Genomic DNA, 18,676 nt, shown 5'->3' on the forward strand with positions numbered 1-18,676 from the left:
TTCACTCCTTAATATTATTTTTTGTTGAAAATCTCCCCAAAATAACATGTTTAAGTAGCCATCTTCAATCTCCCGCTCAGTTCTAGAAATGTCCTTCCAGTAGAGTAGCAAAGCCACTGACTAATAACAAGTTTTAGCAATCCTATTTGTTTGTGTTATATGCTTATGTTTTCATTTCCCTCAGCCTGGACATCCAATCTATAGCATTAAACATTTGTGTATTACCACTTTAAATTTTGATTCTCATTGCTATAATGCTTGCATCACTACAATTTGAAACCAGTAATATCTGTTAGAAAAATAAATTATCTTTCAGGATTTTACAAACACGCATTTATGGTTTCCAGAAGAATTAATGTTCTATCAGGAACTTGGTAGCTTTGTGCTTCTCATGAGAAAAGAATCTGAATGTCTATGTTACTTCTATGGAGAGCAGAACCCCAGAACCATAGACACTGAAAAATCAGTTTACAGACTCTGAATGGAGGGCAAAAGGTGATTTGAAAGCAGGCAAATGCTATTCACAAGTCTTGCTATAGTTTAAAAGGCTTTATCATCTTAAATGTATTTCTAAGAGAAAAATTGAAGGGAGTAAAAAGAGGAACATAATGCCAATCAGAAGAAGACACAAGAACTCTGATTATACCTTGATGCACAAGAAGATTCACTGATGACATTGAAGGTAACTGACCTTACATTACCACAAAGGACCCCCAAATCTCTTTTTGTCTAGTTTACAAGCAAGAGAAAGACAAGTTGGTAGCATCTTATCATGGTAACTGTCTTAACATACATGATTCTGACTGTGCTTGAGGTAGGAGAAATTGGCTTCCAACATCACTGGGAAGAGAGATTTCATGTAGTCACTCAGGTCAAGATGTTAGAGGCAGAAACCAGGATGACTGAATCTATCAAAAACACACAACCGGTAATCCTGTGCTTCCCACTCAGCAGTAGGACTACAGAACCACCAGGTTCAGGCCATTGTCTGAACCACACCTAACTGGAGCCATTCCTGTTTCCTCTTCTTTTAACAGAAGGTTTTCTTTATACCTGTGATTCTCAGTCCAACAACCTGCTCCTTCCATAAACTCCATATCATATCCCAGTCCCTCAGTGTCCCCCATCACCAGACAGTGTGCAAAGTATTGAAAGCATAGGGCCCTTCCTTGGCAGATGCATTCTGCCTCGTATTTCACCCTTGCCTTCCAGCTCCTCTTCCCTCTTTGTGGCACTCCAGGCCCTGTGCTACCTCAGTGGCCTTCTCCCAGCAATCCTTCAGCTATGTTGTTGTTAACTCCACAAATACTTTATCTCTTGGCCCACATATCTTTATGTATCTTCCCTCCTCTCTCTTTCCCTCCTTCCTGCCCTCTAGTTTGCACAACACTGTTGGATGACATGCTGAGAGGTTTCCTACCCAACAGATGGGCTCACAAACAGAGAGTGAGGAAGGTGATGGAAGAGCAACAGCTCCCTAGCCACAGGGTATCCACACACTTGCACAGTAATGGGTTGCACCATGTTTGTACCATTACAGGCTAAAATCTTTCTTGAAACAAAAGAATTACAATTCATTTGTGCTGTGTTTTTAAGCTTCCTGAACTATAAGGGGTCATTATGCAACATACCATACATAAAATGTAAACTCTAAGTCATTCTATGCATAATATTTCTGAAGATAAAACAGATTCCCTTCCCTCAGTATATGAACCCCCTACCTTCCCATATATGGGTGTTATTACTTGGTCTCTGGTGACTAAGGAATCAGATGAGATCTTTTAAGAGTTTGATATTTGCTTTTTAAGTTATGCTGTGTGAATGGGATTTCAATCATCAGGCACTAGGTAGGTGCTTCAGTGACATCAAAATGTTGTTCATCGGGAATGGAAAGAAAAACACAATGAGGAATTGCATCCAAAGGACTGATTTCCCAATTTACCTTAGGCTAGCATTGCACTTCTACTTAATCAAATAAGTTATAAGAGGGGAAAATGAATGTCTACAACACAATTTAAGAAAAACCACCTCAATTTGTTGCTCACAAATATTTTTTAAAATCTACCCTGTTTGCCAGCATTTTGGCTCACTCAATTCTCTCTGTCATTAATTCTCTCTGCCGGAAGCACAACTCTTAGCTGGGGATTCCAACACATAAGGGAGCTAGGGTAAGATTCCAGATCTCAGTTGTGCTGGCATGAAGATAGTTCTCCTCAGTGATATAGAAGACAATATCCTAGGGAGACTGGAATTAGTCCTACTCCACACAATCCAATCCAAGATGTAAGGCATATCAAGAAGAAAGTAATTACAAGCTAATGGCTATGGATGGAAATGTAACATGGTTCAGCCTAAACATTGCATGACAAGTGACAAGACAGCTTGAAAAAAAAGGGAATTATTTCCGAAAGGATGGAGGGTGTCAAGAGCAAAGAAAAAAGGGTTACCTCTTCAGTTTGGGAGGGGCTGATTCTGGGCATTGGAGATACTTGTGGTGTTTTCAGCTGTGTACTGTTGCTGTCTGGAACAAGCTCTCTGTGGATTGACTGAATATGGTTTTGGAGTTCACTTTCTGATTCAAATTTAACATTGCAACTAGAACATCGCGTCTTCAATCCCCCTGCCTTGCCTTTGTTCTCAATGGAACTCAAGTTCTCATTTTGGCCCATGCCTTGTCTGTTACTGCTTGAAGGGATGTTGACACTTGGACTACCACTTTTACTGAGATTAACACAGCTAGCACACAGACCATACGGCAGACCGTTGATGTCAAGTTTCACTAAATCCTGTTTTGAGCGGAATTCCTTCAGGCAAGAAGCACACTTGTACAGTTTCTGGAGATGCTGTGCACGCCCCGTGGACTGCACAGCAGAACCGTTTCCAGTTTTCTGCATGTGGAACGTGCCGTGGATTTTCAGTTCCAGCGTGGAAGTCACTGTCTGCATGCACACCACACACCGGAACCCTGTCAAGGAGTTCCTCAAATCAGGGTGCATTTGGCAATGCTCTAAAAATTCCTCCTCACTTTGGAGGGGCATCTTGCAAATCCTGCAGTTTCCAGTATCCAGGCTCTTACTATGCGTGACCTTATGTTCAGTAAGAGTCAGAAGAGAAGGAAACCTCTCGCCACAGATTGGGCACATATAATGTTTCACCGGTCCCAAGTGTGTCTGCATGTGTTCTCGGAGCCCATTTTCAGAGAAGAATGTACGAGAACACACATTACACTTGTAATTCCCTTTAATGAGTTCAGCCTTTTTCTTCACTATGGCACTTTCTCCAGGTCGAATGTTGTGGTCTCGAAGCTGGTGATTCTGCAGGAGAGTCTCCATGGTATAAGCTGCTCCACAAATGTCACAGCCATACATAGGCTCAGATGTGTCCACATCTTCTTCACTGCCATCGTGGCTATTATGAGACTCCTGGCTATTTGTCAGTAAGGTCTGGAGCTCCACTTCCTCTTTCTGAACCTGTTCAGATGCTCCATTCGTTCCACAGTTTGGAGTCTTTGTCTCAAAAACACAATGCTTTTCTCTTAAGTGCTTTTCCAGCAAGATGATAGCATGGAAAGCTTTGCTGCAGAACTTGCAGTTATACTTCTTGCTGTGTGTAGTAATGTGACACTGCAGCTCCACCTCCGTACCAAAGGACTCGCCACAGAAGATGCACTTGTGTACTTTGCCTTGGTTCTCCAGGTGGTTGTGTTTAACATGAAGCTGTAGGTCAGTCTCATTGCGGAAATCCCAGTTGCACGACGTACATCTGTATACTTTCTTTTCATTGCTGTGCTTCACAGCCAAGTGTAACTGAATGGAGACTTTGGAGTCAAAAACTTCTTGGCACAAGGTGCAGCGGAAGAACACAAATGTATGCATGTCCAGTAGGTGTTTCTGCAAGTCATCCACCGAAGTGAACTGCTTGTCACAGCTTTCACAGATGTAGTAGGTTGAGGTGATCATGAAATGGATGGTAACATGCTTCAGCAGAGACTCCTGGTTTGGAAATTCCTTGTTGCACTGAGGGCAGGTCAGTTTTGGCAGGACAGTATCAAGATGTGTTTTTAAATGAGTCTGGAAACCATCCAAGGAAGTATACTTAGCACCACACTGGTTACAAATGTATTCACCTGCAGGACGAGGGGGAGCACCTCCAACTGCCTGCATCATCTTTAAAGAGGTCTGCTCAATGGTTACAGGAGATAAAGGACTCATGGCTCTGGATTTTTTTCCATTGTGGATGTAATTCAGTGCCAAAGGAATGTTCTTATGGTTCTCCTTGATATGCTTGTTTAGTTTAAGAACACTATTAAATATTGGAGAATTAGTACAGTAAGAACAAGAATATACTTCCACCACTGGATCTTTTGGGGTTCCAAGCACAGGGGAACCAAAACGGGAACTGCTAAGATCACAGTGGACTTGTCTAATATGCTCTTCCAGAGAAGAATCTGTAAGAAACCCCATGTAGCAATGGGGACAAAAGAATGCATTACTGTCCTTAGCAGCAGGATTGGCAAATCCATGTGAACATCGGATGTGTTCCTGAAGGGTGTTTAGGTCATTGAACACTTCGGAACAGAAGTTGCACTGGTACACCATGGCAGGCATGGTAGAAACAATCAGTGCTGGGTCCGGAGCTTCGTGGACTTGCTTAAGATGTTCGTTCAGATTGTAGAGAGACGGCAATACCTCCAAACAATACTGACAGATATGGGCTTGTTCAGGTTTATCTAAATGCATAGTTTTCAGATGTATCTGCAGAACTGCAAGGCTGGAAAATAACTGTTTGTTGCAATAAATGCAGCTGTAAGTAACTTTTGCCTGTTTACTAGAAGGGCCAGTTATATCTGGCACTTGCTGGGCTGCCCGCTTCCTTCCACGACCTTTTGGTATAGGAGGAGCCGTTTCCACCATTGTTGAACTATCCACTGAGAGATTCGAATCTGGAGTGGTGCTAGAGACTGAGGTGTAGCCCACAGTTACTAAAGATGGACTGTTGCTGTGGTTGCACGACTCTGGCTGCTGGTGACTGTCCATGTGGCTGTACAGCTCCTCCACAGTATGAAAGTTCTCAGAGCAAATGCTGCATGAATTCTTCTTCTCACCATTATGAGCCTGCTCCATGTGATTCACCAGAGATGTTTCCTCTACAAAGAGTTCATGACAGTAAACACACTGAAGAGCAGACCGATCTTCATTAGGGGAACACTCAGGGTGACATTCTGCAATGTGCTTCTGAAGGTCTTCAGGAAAATCAAAGCCTTCTTCGCACTGACTGCATTTCTGAGTGTCTTTCATTTTCCAGTCCTCCATCCGGGAAGCGGACTGAGAGCCATCTTTATTCCTCTCGTGAACCTGCATGTGACCGTGCAGCGAACTAGATGACAGGAATCCACGCCTACAAATGGCACACTTATATGGCTTGTTGGACGTATGAGTCTTTAAGTGAATTTTAAGATGATCACTCCTTGAGAACGCTGCGTCACACTCACTGCAGTGATACTTCTTGTCTCCTGTATGAAGCTTGATGTGGCGGTCCCTGCTCCGTTTGTGTTTGAAGAGACGACTGCAATACGTGCATTTGAAAGGGAGCTTGTCACTGTGACTTTGCTCGTGGTGCTTTAAGTAGCTGAGGCGGCTGAACGATTTGTCACAAAACTGGCATGGATAGGGCAACCCTGGACCTCCTTCCTCTTCACCAAAATCACAACCTTCTCCATGGCTCGGGGAAGTTTGGTCCTTGCTAGAAGGCGATGATGCTGGCCATGAGCAAGTGGGGTCATCCTCAACATCCACTCCATCTGAAATGAGAAAGAAACAAGCCCACAAGCTTAATCCCTACAGTTCAAAGGGGACAGCAAATCATAGAACCATGGAGTGGTTTGGGTTAGAAAGAACCTTAAGATCACCTAGTTCCAATTCCCCTGCCATGGGCAGGGACACCTCACCCTAGACCATGTCACCCAAGGCTCTGTCAAACCTGGCCTTGAACACCGCCAGGGATGGAGCATTCACAACTTCCCTGGGCAACCCATTCCAGTGCCTCACCACCCTCGCAGTAAAGAACTTCTTCCCTATATCTAATCTAAACTTCCGCTGTTTAAGTTTGAGCCCATTACCCCTTGTCCTATCATTACAGTCCCTGATGAAGAATGTGTATGAGCAACGCTACTAGCTAGCAAGATCTGCTACTCCTAAATAGCTAAAACATATTAAACTGTGACTGAGATACTTTTTATACCTATATCCAACAGCTTCAAGACCACATTTATTTTTATCAGAGTGTAAAACATTTAAAGTTATTTAATACTTCTCTGCCTATATTAACTTTTTATTGTTTTATCATTCTTTCTCAGTTGCAGGGTATGTATTATACATTGACATCTTTATTAAAATGCAGATTTTAATATATTTAATGTTTCTTTTGCATCCATTGTAAAATGATTTGCATAGTATGTGAGCATCTGAAGAGTCAAGGAAGGAGAAAATATTGCAGGAATGATTTAAAACTAATACAGTCAACCCACATGCCTAATATTTAATGAAAAGATTCCCGCTCCTTTGCCACAGGTTTTGTTGGGATTTTTTACCTTTAAATTGATTCTAAACACAGAAGTCTTTTAAAGGCTATTACTGAAAGAGACTTGGGTGTTATTCTAAACAATAATAGGCAAAATTACAGGGGAGGAACAGGACAACATTATAAACAGTGATGTTTTCTCTACTAAAGTGCAATTAGGTTCCTCTGCAACTATACAATTCAGTTACTGAATGCTGACAGCTGGGTCATTAAATTTGCAAAACAAACTACCAAACCAACAGCCAGGATCAAGGAAAATGAGAAAGTTTCAACAGGGTCAGTTGTGAGCAGCTTTTTTTTTTCCTTTTTAGGTTCAAGAGGTTGCCCGCCATTTCTTCCTTTCTGCAAAGGCCTCAGCCAGCTGAACTTCCTTAGCCCAGCAGAACCTGTACTGTGAGGTGTTCACAGACAAAGCGACTTGTAAAAACTGGAAACAGGAAACATGATGAATGACTATGGTAAAAGCTGAAAGATTTATGAGTAACAAAGAAAAGACAAAACAGAAATGCTAGCCAGATAATAAACTGAAATAGTTATCTATGATATTACCTCATCTCTAGGCATGACAACTTGTAACTATTTTTTTTTCAACAGATGTTCTGTACAGTTATGCTTTAAACGCAGATTACTACAATCACCACATTCACCTTAACCTGAAACTGCTTTAAAAATATGAAGATAATGCTTGAAAGATTACTGTACATCAAATAATCCTCCTATTCCTTTCCAGATGTGGTGCTTGTTTACTTTTCCTTTTAGAAGTAAAATTAACTACAGTAACAGCACAGAAAAAGACAGATAAACCTCTTGAAAAATATCTTTCTTAAGGTGTTCTTGCAAAGCAGTAAGTTTCTTAACATCTCCAGCCTTCTCTCAAGAAATTTACTACACCAACATAAAAGTTAGAGCTGGCCCATATTATGTAAACAAATTCCAAGCCTGCTTTCTTTAAGGTAACAAGATTTTACTAGATTATCAACCTCTTGCTTATCCACAGGAAACAGATGAGGATTCATTCCTTTCCTGCATCTAGAAACTGATGACAACGCCATCTCACTATCAATGCCAGATGGCAACCATCTAACTCTGAGAAAACAACCAAACACCATTGCTGGATGCCTGCCCATTGACACAATGCTTTTTCAGGGTAAGTTGGAAACTGCACAGGGCTTTATCCTCTTGTTTATGTCTTGAAGAGGAGGGTTTCACAAATTACACACACCTTTCACACACAAGTAGGATGTATATCTGTACCTATGAACAAATCTGCACTAATGGTATATATAACACACCCAAACCCTAGTCCAAGTGCCATGTCTTTGAGCTGAAAACCACGGTGTTTGGGTTTTTAAGATAAAAATTGAAAAATAAATATTTTCCCTGCCAGCAAAAGTACTATCAACTGCTAAAATGCTTCCCAATGTACTGAAGCAGAGTTACTCATTGTCATACATGCTAAATAACACCAGCCAGGTGAGTTTTTAAGTTGGCACATTAATGACTGCAATATTCACAGGAGACTTTTAATATAAATCTGTGTACTGCCCTTCCAAATTGCTGGGTTTGACTCTAAAACTGGAAATTATCAAAACAGTGGAACAACTCTTTACAGAAAAAAAAGATGTAAAGTTTTTTTCTACATTTAAAAATTTTATTTTAAATGAGTATTTTCAGCTGGGTCTTTTAAGTGGAAAACCCTTTTGTCCTTTAAACATCAAATATATGTCTGACATACAAACACTGCCAGCAGATAAACAGGAATTTATGCCAAACAACAGAGTGAAGAAAAATAGTTTGTGACTGCCTAGGCAACATATTTTGTAACCAAATTTAGTATTAAAATGTATATCCTATGCAGAAATGATATATTACTGTACAAATGTTTAGAGAAATATATAGTAAGTTAGAAATAGTGTACCATCACTGACACAGTAGTAAATCACTTCCTTTTTGCCGGCACTGCCTGCCTGGTTTTACCTATTATACAACTATTCCCTCCGGCTTGTGGATCTCAGAAGGCTGTCGGGCTGGCAGCAGGGTCAGGATCAAGCGCTGAGCATGACCGCGGCATAAGCAATGGCAGCCTCTTTCCCCCACCCAATTCTCCTTGTTTTGCTTGGAGGAGTCTCCTCAGCTTTTATACAAGGTAAGGAAAGCAGAGGGGGAATAGCATAACTACTGCACAGAGCTGGTTCCTACTTTCCACCTGGCAATTACAAATGTTTCTGTGTCACTTCACTGTTGTGTTTTCAATCTGAGCCTGTAGTAATTCTGCAGAGTAATTCTCTTTGTGCAAAAAGGAGAAGAGCAAGCCATTTGCAAGTTCGATTTGCCTCCTTTTAACTTGAAATGTGACCATCTCTCAATCTCTCGGAGCCAGAGAAGGATCAGCAAGGCAGGGGGAATTCCGCACAGCACACGGTGGAGGACAACAGGATTTTCCTGAGTACAAGCCTAACAATGGAGCCAACACGCTTCCCCCCGACATGGGGAGGCGGGGGAGACCCGGTGTGGAAGGGGCACCGGTGGCGGCCAGCCACCACACTCCGGAAGGAGGGCCCCTGGGCTGCGCTCAAACAAAGGGTTCCCAAAGCCCGGCGTGCCGGCTGTCAGTGACATGCAGAAGGACTTCTGAAACGTTCCTTCTGCGACAAGGGAAATGCTTCGCTGCAGTGACTTCTGCTGTGCAGGCTTCAACCTGAACGCTGGGAACATTGTGAGTGAGGGACTAGCATGCCTCGTGAGCATGGGAGCTGTCTAGGAATGGGTCTGAGGACAGTGACTGATCAAGGAGGAAGCCAGGACTAAGGTTAACTACTGCTACAGCAGGATGTGAGTGATGGCACTGCTTGGTCTCCCATCTCCCCCCCCACTTCCCCACACAAATGCTGCCCCATACAATGAATATGTAACCATTAAGAGCATCTCCTTCAAAATGGCAGTGATCCATGACTTGCTGCCCTGCACTGAGGCTGTTCCATGTGCGCAGGCGTTAGGCAAGCAGGCCTGGGCGCTCAAAGCTGTCATGAAGAAGCTACTAAGCGGAAGGTCCCCACAGCGGACCAACAGGGTCAGGATGTGGACTTGTCTCCCAGTTTCCCAATGGCACCTACCACAGAGCCAGCTCTGTGCTGGGGATAAAGTTTGGTCTGCTGCCGGGTTAAAGGACTTCAAACCCCTTTTTGCTGACCGCTCTCATAAATAAACAGTTTGCTGCTACTCTGTATATACAGCCACATGTATATAAATCTGTAGACACCTACCCACTGAGCTATGTCAACATTACAAATACTGATTTTTAATGTTATAACAAGCTGTCTGAAAATACTCTGGACCAAATTCAGATGCACGCATAAAAGTCCCCAGCAGTGGCACACATCCATCTGAGGGCAGAATAGGGCTCCAGGTATTCAATAGAGTGTTTATGGAGTTTTAAAATGTATTTTCTACACTAATTTTTCTCTTTCCTTAGGCACTCATGAAGTGCTGTTTAGTGTAAATGCTTTTCTTGTGTTACGGCAAGTATTCTGCGTTTCAATGTGATGCACTTAACATGTCCATGTAAATTTTTAATTTTTGGAACCAGTCACTTCACACTCACTGACTCCAAGAAAGCTCTAGCACTCACAACCAAAAAACTTCACTGGAAATCGGCTACAAGACCTAAAAGTCTATTTAAAGATGCAAATGTGTGTGAATAGCTAGTGCAGATGTTTTTCTACACCGACTGTACTTGCTGAGTTTCAGCATTTCCATAAAGCACATTAAAACAAGTGTGTGAACACTCTGAGATGAAAGTACCAAGCACTCCTGAGACTTCCAGTGGAAAGTAGAGCTGCCTGACTTTTCTCCAAGCAGACAGGAATGCCCATGATTCAGCAGCCTGAGTAAATAAAAGAGGTCCTTATTTCCTAATTTTGCTGGCTGGCCATACTGCAGCAGCCTCTGTGCTGCTGCCAAAGGGGATGCAAAACTGGAACTACACCCAGCAGCTGAAGGACTGTCTTTGTTAGCCAGCCAGGCCTTCCTGACCATCTTCTGGCATCAAAACTACCGTATCCTGCGAGGAAGACCTCCATCTCAGGCTTGATAGTTCTCTAGTCTGTCTAATAGGATGAAACAACAAATTTTGCCTGGTCTGTGTTGGAGGAGGACAGCTGGAAACTCAGTTAGTAGCAGAGTAACACCTGTTCAGTCATATTTATGGGGGAAAGCGCTCCCTAACAGAAAGTGAAGTAATACCAGAAGGAGTTATCCCATGAAAGGGGAGGGAGGAAGGGGGAAGCATCAGAGCACAAAAGCACCTCTGTGGAGTCAGCAGCCAGCCCCTCATGTGCCAACCCCAGTAGTTGTGAGGTCTTAAAAGTGATCTTATCCCTACTGCTGCTGACTGAATTAACAGTACTGCTTCAGAAAAACATTATTTAGTCACCAGGAAGGTTTTTGATATACGCATGCTTTGGCTGGAATAAGCTCCAGGACACTTGCTTTATCATGCCTTATTTTTCTGTATGATTTAAACATGTTTTTGCTGTCATTAGACAAACAGCCACACTCCTAAAGCAAATGTCAGCAAACCTTTATGTGCCATAATATATAAGGCTCCTCTCATAGAACAGAATTTACAAATATGAACAAATTAATATTTTCAATATCCTGTGAGCAGCAGTTTTCCGTTTTCCCCATTTTGCTGCTCATGTAACTGGGGCACAGACAAGCTGGAGAGGTTTGCCTCAGGTTACAAATGTAATCTGTGCAAAGGAGGAAAAAGAACCCGTTATCTCTCAGGTCTGAGCCAACCCTGCAAGAAAAATCCTTTCTCCCCCTGAAACGCAGAGCTGGCAAAATGCTTAAGCTGTTGGACCTGACCAAAAAGAAAGCCCAGCAGTTCAGCTGGACAGACACCCAACAGCTCCAGGTCCTGCTGATATATTCTCACTCCTTTGCCCCCTTAATGGCGATGGCAGACTGGTCACACAACTACCCCCCAGGACACCATCTGAAGGGCTAAATAGCAAGGTTTCTTTAACAGGTACAGAGTTTATAACAACAGGTTACAAAGGGCAGGAATAGATACTAAAAATGACAAATCAAGTAGGCAGCAGCACATAAACACATCTACTACCTACTGCCACTGGCATATAGATTATGAATGCACACATATGCATTGGGTTGTTGTGTAGTTATCTGTTGTCCCACCACCAGCCAACGACCTGTTCAGATATCACTGTGTACATGTATCTGTGCTCATACACACGTATTAACAGGGATGGACAGCACATACAAATGTACAGCTTTGCTAATTTACCAGCAGGCATGTTGAAAGATAGAATTTGAATTGTAAGAAAAGGACTAAGTAGCAGGTAGGCAGGTCAGTTAACTGGATGTATAATAGAGCTCCACAGTTCTAAATCCTAGCATTTTTGTGCAGGTAATTGAGTGGAGTGTTTATTATATATCATATAGTTTACTTGTAATGGCCATTTCAGGTTTTAGTGCTGGACACATTTTATATTATTACCACTACTAATTGTCTGCAGGGCTACCTTGGAAATGAGATAAGGAATCTTAGGGGAACATGCAGGTGTGAATAAATAGTAAATGAAGAGGTTAGATATTGCTGAAATAAAACATTATTGTGCTGTGTGCTGAATATATCAAAATAACTAGAAGATCAAAGGATAGTGTTTAAGCATCACCGTGACTTCAGTAGTGGCCTAACATAGATGTCACTGAAGCAAACTGTGGGTTTGAAGCTTTTAATAGAATTAGCAGATCCTGTTCACCTTTAAAGTCACCTTAAATAAAATATATTCCATAGTATTCTCCATTTACTTTCAACAGAGCAGTACACAGTTTTGGAAAAGCTGCAACTTTAATATAACCATCACATTTTTTTCACATCAGTGCCCCCCACATTAAACTCACTTATTTGTCTCATCACTTATTAAATGGCTTGAAAACTAATACTCTGTAATGGGCATTCAAAAGAGAAATGTGAACTTTAAAAATTATTTATAATTTACAGATGTTTTTGAAAATCTATCAATATTTCAAAACTGCTTTGGGAGCACCAATTAAATGCATTAACAGTTAAATTACTGGGGGAGAAGCATACAGAGGTTTCTGACCAACAGAACTGAGACAGCTGGCAGGGAGGTTTCCCCATTTCAAATTTCATAACTAGAAGAAAGGCAGCTCCTAGAAACAACAAATAAGTCACTTTAATACCTCACAGGAAAAACCTGCTTGCTTTTATAAAATGCCTTTAATGCTTACATAAGTAGTTAACATTCCTGTATTGCTCTCCTAAGGTAACCTAAGCCTCCAGTTCCATTATGTCTTCTTCAGAAGACATATTACTATTACATATGTAGAGAGGAGCATAAATGTTTTCCTTGATTGTTGCTTAAAGTTCATTTGAACAGACGGAGCCCAATGAATTCCATCTTCTACAGCCAAATTAAAGAAAATGTAAGCAGTTCACATTCTGCTCCACCTTTCAAATCATGCACAACCACCAGTCTGCAACTAGAAGAAAACAGAGCTACCCTACACTTGTTTGAGGAAGCCAGTTATTTTGTGCCTCTCTAGGCAAAGAGAAAGCATAAGTAATTTTCCACAGCCCTGTACATATAACTAATGACAGTCACCATCCTCAAAGCTTATTATACTGCTTTACATAATTGGGAATCGCATGTCACACAATTAATTTACAGGGCTTGTTTAGTTGTGACTATACAAGCAGTAAGCGATTCAAATTAGCTCATTTGTCCACTGCTTAAATGTGACAAACACATTTACACCGTATTTCTTCCGCTGTTAAGTTGTCCTTTCTTTTAGTAGTTGTTTTTGTTTGTTTGTACAGTATGAGTCAGAGACCACCAGGCTTGTTCCATCTGAAGCTAAGGTCAGGAAAAATCACCCTGAGAATAATTACATTTAGAGTCAAGATAATGGGAGAGCAGAAAACCCATTCAACTACCCTAGCAAACTTGCACATAATAACGATCTCCTAAGAATCTGTATAATAACAACCTCATGTACTAAAACTAGTGATTCAGTCAATCAGGTCTTTGCTACAAAATAATTATTGTAATTTGTTGTGCTGATAACAGTACTTATACTGCTTATTAAGAACAGCAAATGAGGGGGGATAACAGTGCAGGTTCCTCACTGGACTCCAATACTTTCCTCTGCATTTTGCTTTCACCGGGTCATGCCCTCACCAGGCAACACCATGAATAGGACCAGAAACCCTCTCCCTCCAGTCTTTCCCCAAGCTGCAGCTCCTTTTGAAAGCTGCTGAAGTGTATAGAAGCTACAGAGACATCTGCCCCTATAACACAGTCCCAGTCATCAAAGTACTTTGCAGTGGCACACAGGTATTAAAATGACTTGACTGCTTCTTTCTTTCCCAGGTCACAATATAAGGAGTGTGTCTGAAGTCAGACAGCATTGTTCTTTCTCTTTCCTTCCCAAAATTAATGGTGCAAAGGCTCAGACCCTGAGAGCTGAAGGAGACCCTGCTTCACAACAGCCTTCCAAGTCCCCATTCCCACACAGCCCCGGGACCCCATGGGGAGAAGGGCAGGCTGTCAAAACCTCCCTAGCTGGAGGCTCAAACAAAAGATGGAGCCCCTGGGCAGGATTTGCAGGCAGAAACCCCTGAGATGTCAAGCATCACCTTGGGTCCTTATTTGAGTATCGCCCTTCTTTCAGCTAATCTACAGTTTAATCATGAAGGTCTGCAGGGATTGCTGCGGGGGTACCTCACACTCCCCTTCTTTTATTATGCATGCCTCTCTGTCCCACCTGTGCCTACTTTTCAACCACCCCAATTCATTGCTTCATTGCCTCTCGACCAGAACAGCAACAGCAAGGCACACTTTGGAGGGGGCTAAACTAGGACAAAGAAAAGAAGGAAGGCAATGTGTGGAGAACTGAATGAAAGGAATATAGGTAGGGTGAAAGAAAGGAGTGAATTACTGCATCTGAAAGAAACCCCGGCAAAGATATCACAAAATCTTTTATAGGGAATGAAAAGTAAAAGGAAATTAAGATCAAGCAAAAGCAATGAAGGCAGTTAACACATTCAAAAACATATCAGTGTTATTTTACAGTGTGCTAGAATTAAATACAGTAAATAAACACAGAACTGCTTATTTCTTAGAATGACAGAGATGTGGTGGCGGTCTTATTTACACAGGTGAAAACTCCTGGACCTAGATCTGCAAAGGGACTTAGGTGTCTCCAGGAGCCTAAGAAGCGAAGAAAGAAGGATTCATGGGGCCCTGGGGGGGACCAGGAAAAGGTCTGCAACCTCACAGCTTGGGCACTCAGCTGGGAGAAGGGAGTACTGGGCTCTTTATACATTAAAGAGGCACTGGATAAAAAAACAAAAATAAACACAAGTTACAGACTGCAAGAACCCCTGGACTGAGTGTCCTTCTCATTAGGTTAACAGCTCCTTCTCAAATGTGCTCCTACCAGCTCTTTGCTCCAGAAACCCCAGCTTCTATGGGAAGAAACCTCTGCACAACCAAAGACCCCCTGCTCCAAGGCAGGAAATGTGGCTTTGAATCCCTTCAGAAGCTGGGGGAACTGAATGAAGACCTCATACCACTTAATTCTCTACCTACCTGGCCCCTAAATAGGGAAGACACAAAGACAGCAGTTTCTGCTGCAAGTGCCCACCATGTCCTGGGCTTCCTACAACGCTCTGTGCAGCAGGTTGATCAGAGATGATGGGTACCCAGATGTTCACACTAGTGTGGTTAGCACAGACTTCTAGGCCACAGAAACCTGAAAAACCTTTCATCAAAAAAAGAGGTGTCTACCAAACTGGGGCTAACCCAGAGAGGTAGTTTTTGGATAAACAATTCTATTTATCTTATTACAATCTACCTACATTCCATTTTAGGCTTCTTTTTTTTTTAGATCTGGCTGTTAGTGCAGATATGCTGCACAGCTGCTAAAAGTGATGTCACTGAGCAAAGGTAACTTTGCTTTTTAAACCAAGTCAGTGCTCAGAATGGCAGAAAAATGCTTACACCCATGCTGGTGCAGCACAGTCGCACTGGGGACAGCCTGCTCAGGAACCTTTTCACTGTAGTCAAAATGCCATGGAAGACAACACAGCCCTTTCTCCCTGACCCTCATTTTCTTCAGGTTACTTGAATGGGAACACATGTGGATGTCTATGTCTACGTGGAATAGGCACAGGTTGGTAGAGGTGTGTGTTTTCCACTAATTTACAGGCATTTTAACCTTTAAGGGAACCTGACGAATTTCCCAGTTCAAAATGGTCAGAAGACCAAATCCTACTATGAAGCTGTCACATGTAAACTGTCATACCTGCCACTTCCTATCTTGCAGAACATCAATCCCTCTATGTGGAATTTTGTAAGGTAAGAGTTGTATTTATAATAAACATGCTTCATTCAGACCTTTCATATTAATACAGGTTTATTTGGTCGACTTACTTCTACAAAAGAAGGGGAAATTCTTTGCAAAAGGCAGCATTTTCCTTCTTTTCTAATTCCCATTCACCAAAGCCTGCTGAAACTCATGATTAACTGTCTGAAATAGAGGCCTCTCCAGAAATAAAGAGATCTCTGCTTTAGATCTGTTAAAGCCTATATCTAAAACAACCCTTTGTAGCTTCCTCAGTGTAGAATGGAAGCCCGGTGTGAAATACAGTAAATTAAGCCTTCTGCTGTCAGAGCTGGAAATAAGAGTAGAGCAGAATAGTGGCTGGATTTGAAATTATTTCCTTTTTTTTTTTTTTATTAGCTTCATTTACATCCTGTCTAAGGTCTTCTGAGCAGCTCAAGGTGTCTTATCTCTGGCTACCAGGGGGTATTTTGCAGTCAAAGCAGTTAACGTACTTTCTCTCTTTTTAAGGCCATCTTATCTTATCAGACAGATCTCTTCAGGCTGAGGAGAACCCGTACTTATCAGTAGCTGTACACTGTATTGACAGCTCAGTGCTGCTAGGGACAAATGAAAGCTTAGGGTAGAGAAAGATCAGTTAACCTGTTCCACTCTCAATTTAGACTAATCTTTGGTTTGTCTAACTTCAGGAAACACTGTACATCTTTTCTGGTTTACTTGGACAACAGCAGTGCACAATCACACCATCGCTTGCTCAATATGGTGCACAGGTACAGCCACTGTAATAATCCCCAAGGCAGACTGCCTGTTGACTTGTGTGAGCAACGCGCTGCTGACCTCCAGCAACTCCTGCTCCAGGTGACCTCAGGGGTGGATGACTGTTCTGATAGCAACCAAGGGTTGATGGGATCACCCACAGAAGCAAAAACTGGATGTTGCACAGACCCACAATTTGCAAATCCGCCTTTCCCTAGAGCAAAGGCCAGGAAAGTGATCCCACATACAGACTAAATGGAAGCAGTGAGAATGAAGGTGAGCATCCTGCAAGCCTGTTCTTGGAGCAGAAGACAAGGTGAAGAAGCAGTTTATTTAGATCTGTCCTCCATATTCTACCAGGGTGAACTCTACAGCACAACACAGTAACCAAGAGCAGTCAGCCTTGCTAATCAGTTACCTCCATGAAACACACAAGCCAGCCTTCTCACCAAAAAAAAAAAAAAAAAAAAAAAGAAAAAAAAAAGATACAAATGCCAAGATTCCTCTTGTCCTTTGCTGATGTTACGAGCAGTGAACCTGGTCTAAAAAGAGGCAACTGCTGCTGCTGCTGAAAAATCAGTCATTGTAATTTCAGGTGAAAAAAATACATAATTGAAATTAAGTCTTGTGCTGGTTCTGCCTTCTACATTTTTATGTTTATTTTTTCTCTCCTTTTTGTATCCAAACACTTCATGAGCTTTTATATTAGTGATAACCCTAGACTTTCCCTGCAGAGAAGGTTCTCTATTAATTGTCCATTATCTTGGTGTGTCAGCACAAAGGACAGGGGAACAAATTCTCGTCCAAATGGTTTCACCTCTCTCTCTTGAGAGTGATGCCCTTGTCAGGGCATTAAAGACATGAAAACCTGCCACTTATCAGAATTGTGTTTGAATCGAACTACTGTCCTTGAAAACAGTAGACACCAGATACCATCAAAATAAGCCACATTGGCAGATCCTGTTCCACTGTGACTTAGGCAACCTTTAGACAGCTTATATACACACCTCTGCTTGCATATGATCCATAACATTACAGCCATGGTTTAAAATCAGAAAGGCATGTTCTTCTTCATTTTATCAAACACTAAGCACATTATAAATAGCAACTGCCAGGATGAAGAAAACTTGGCCAGTACCTATGTTAAATCTCTAGACGCCATATTAAAATGTGGGATAGTGTTATGTGCAGAGTTTTTGAAAAGAGGTGGTGGTAGGAGGAAGAAGATACATATGGCATTTTTTATGAAGCAGTTTGGAAGATTTCACCAGTTTAAATAAGCCTGAGGACACACTTGAATGTAAACTCATTGCTGAACCAAATCATAAAACTTTGTAATTACTTCACACCACCAATTCTTAACAAAACATAACTCAAGCCTATTAAAATGCTGAATTTGCTTGCTAGAATGCAAGAATATTTCAGAGAGGTGTTTAATCATTCTATTAACCTGTTCAGAAACAGAAAAAACAAACAGCCCTGAAGTTACATCCACAGCTGCAGATCTCTCTCTGTCTTTTTTTGGCAATCAATGACTGTTCTCACTTTTCACAATCTGAAAGCACAAAGAGGAGAGGGAAAAAAAAGGAACTTATGCTTTGCTTTTAACAAGTAAACAAGTGTACAAATTAATTCAGAGAGCTGTAATTTTGAGAATTTTCTATGTTTAATGTGCACTGCAGTTAAACTACTTTTTCTGTACAAATTAATTTACTGCATCAGTGATCGATGTTTATGTTTAGGCAATTTTATTTCTCAGTATGGTAAAATTAGACCTAATAGTTGCAACCTGTTATGTCCAATCTGTCACTGAAATTCAAATTGCCTTTTTCCTATTATTCAAGGAGCAATTTGGAGGAATTAAAGCAGTCTAAAACCAGAAGACAAACAATTCTCTGTAAGGACTCAATAGCCTGTGTCATCAACCTGCTCTAGAAAGCGGTAG

General features: G+C 41.7%; 1 protein-coding gene across 11 annotated transcripts in view; it reads right to left on the reverse strand.

Moving 5' to 3' along the window:
- Positions 1-18,676, reverse strand: part of ZNF521 (zinc finger protein 521) — a 232,380-nt gene that overhangs the window by 133,246 nt on the left and 80,458 nt on the right. For all 11 annotated transcript variants that reach the window (XM_057397642.1, XM_057397644.1, XM_057397651.1 and 8 more), the window contains one exon: positions 2,448-5,800. In XM_057397642.1, the coding sequence (XP_057253625.1) occupies positions 2,448-5,360 (2,913 nt within the window). In that variant the 5' untranslated portion in view covers positions 5,361-5,800. The remainder of the gene's footprint in view (positions 1-2,447; positions 5,801-18,676) is intronic.

This window comes from Pezoporus wallicus, unplaced genomic scaffold, assembly GCF_028554395.1.
Source record: "Pezoporus wallicus isolate ANWC-B61680 ecotype Strahan unplaced genomic scaffold, APGP_CSIRO_Pwel_v1 contig_227, whole genome shotgun sequence".
In the NCBI taxonomy this organism is placed as follows: domain Eukaryota; kingdom Metazoa; phylum Chordata; class Aves; order Psittaciformes; family Psittacidae; genus Pezoporus; species Pezoporus wallicus.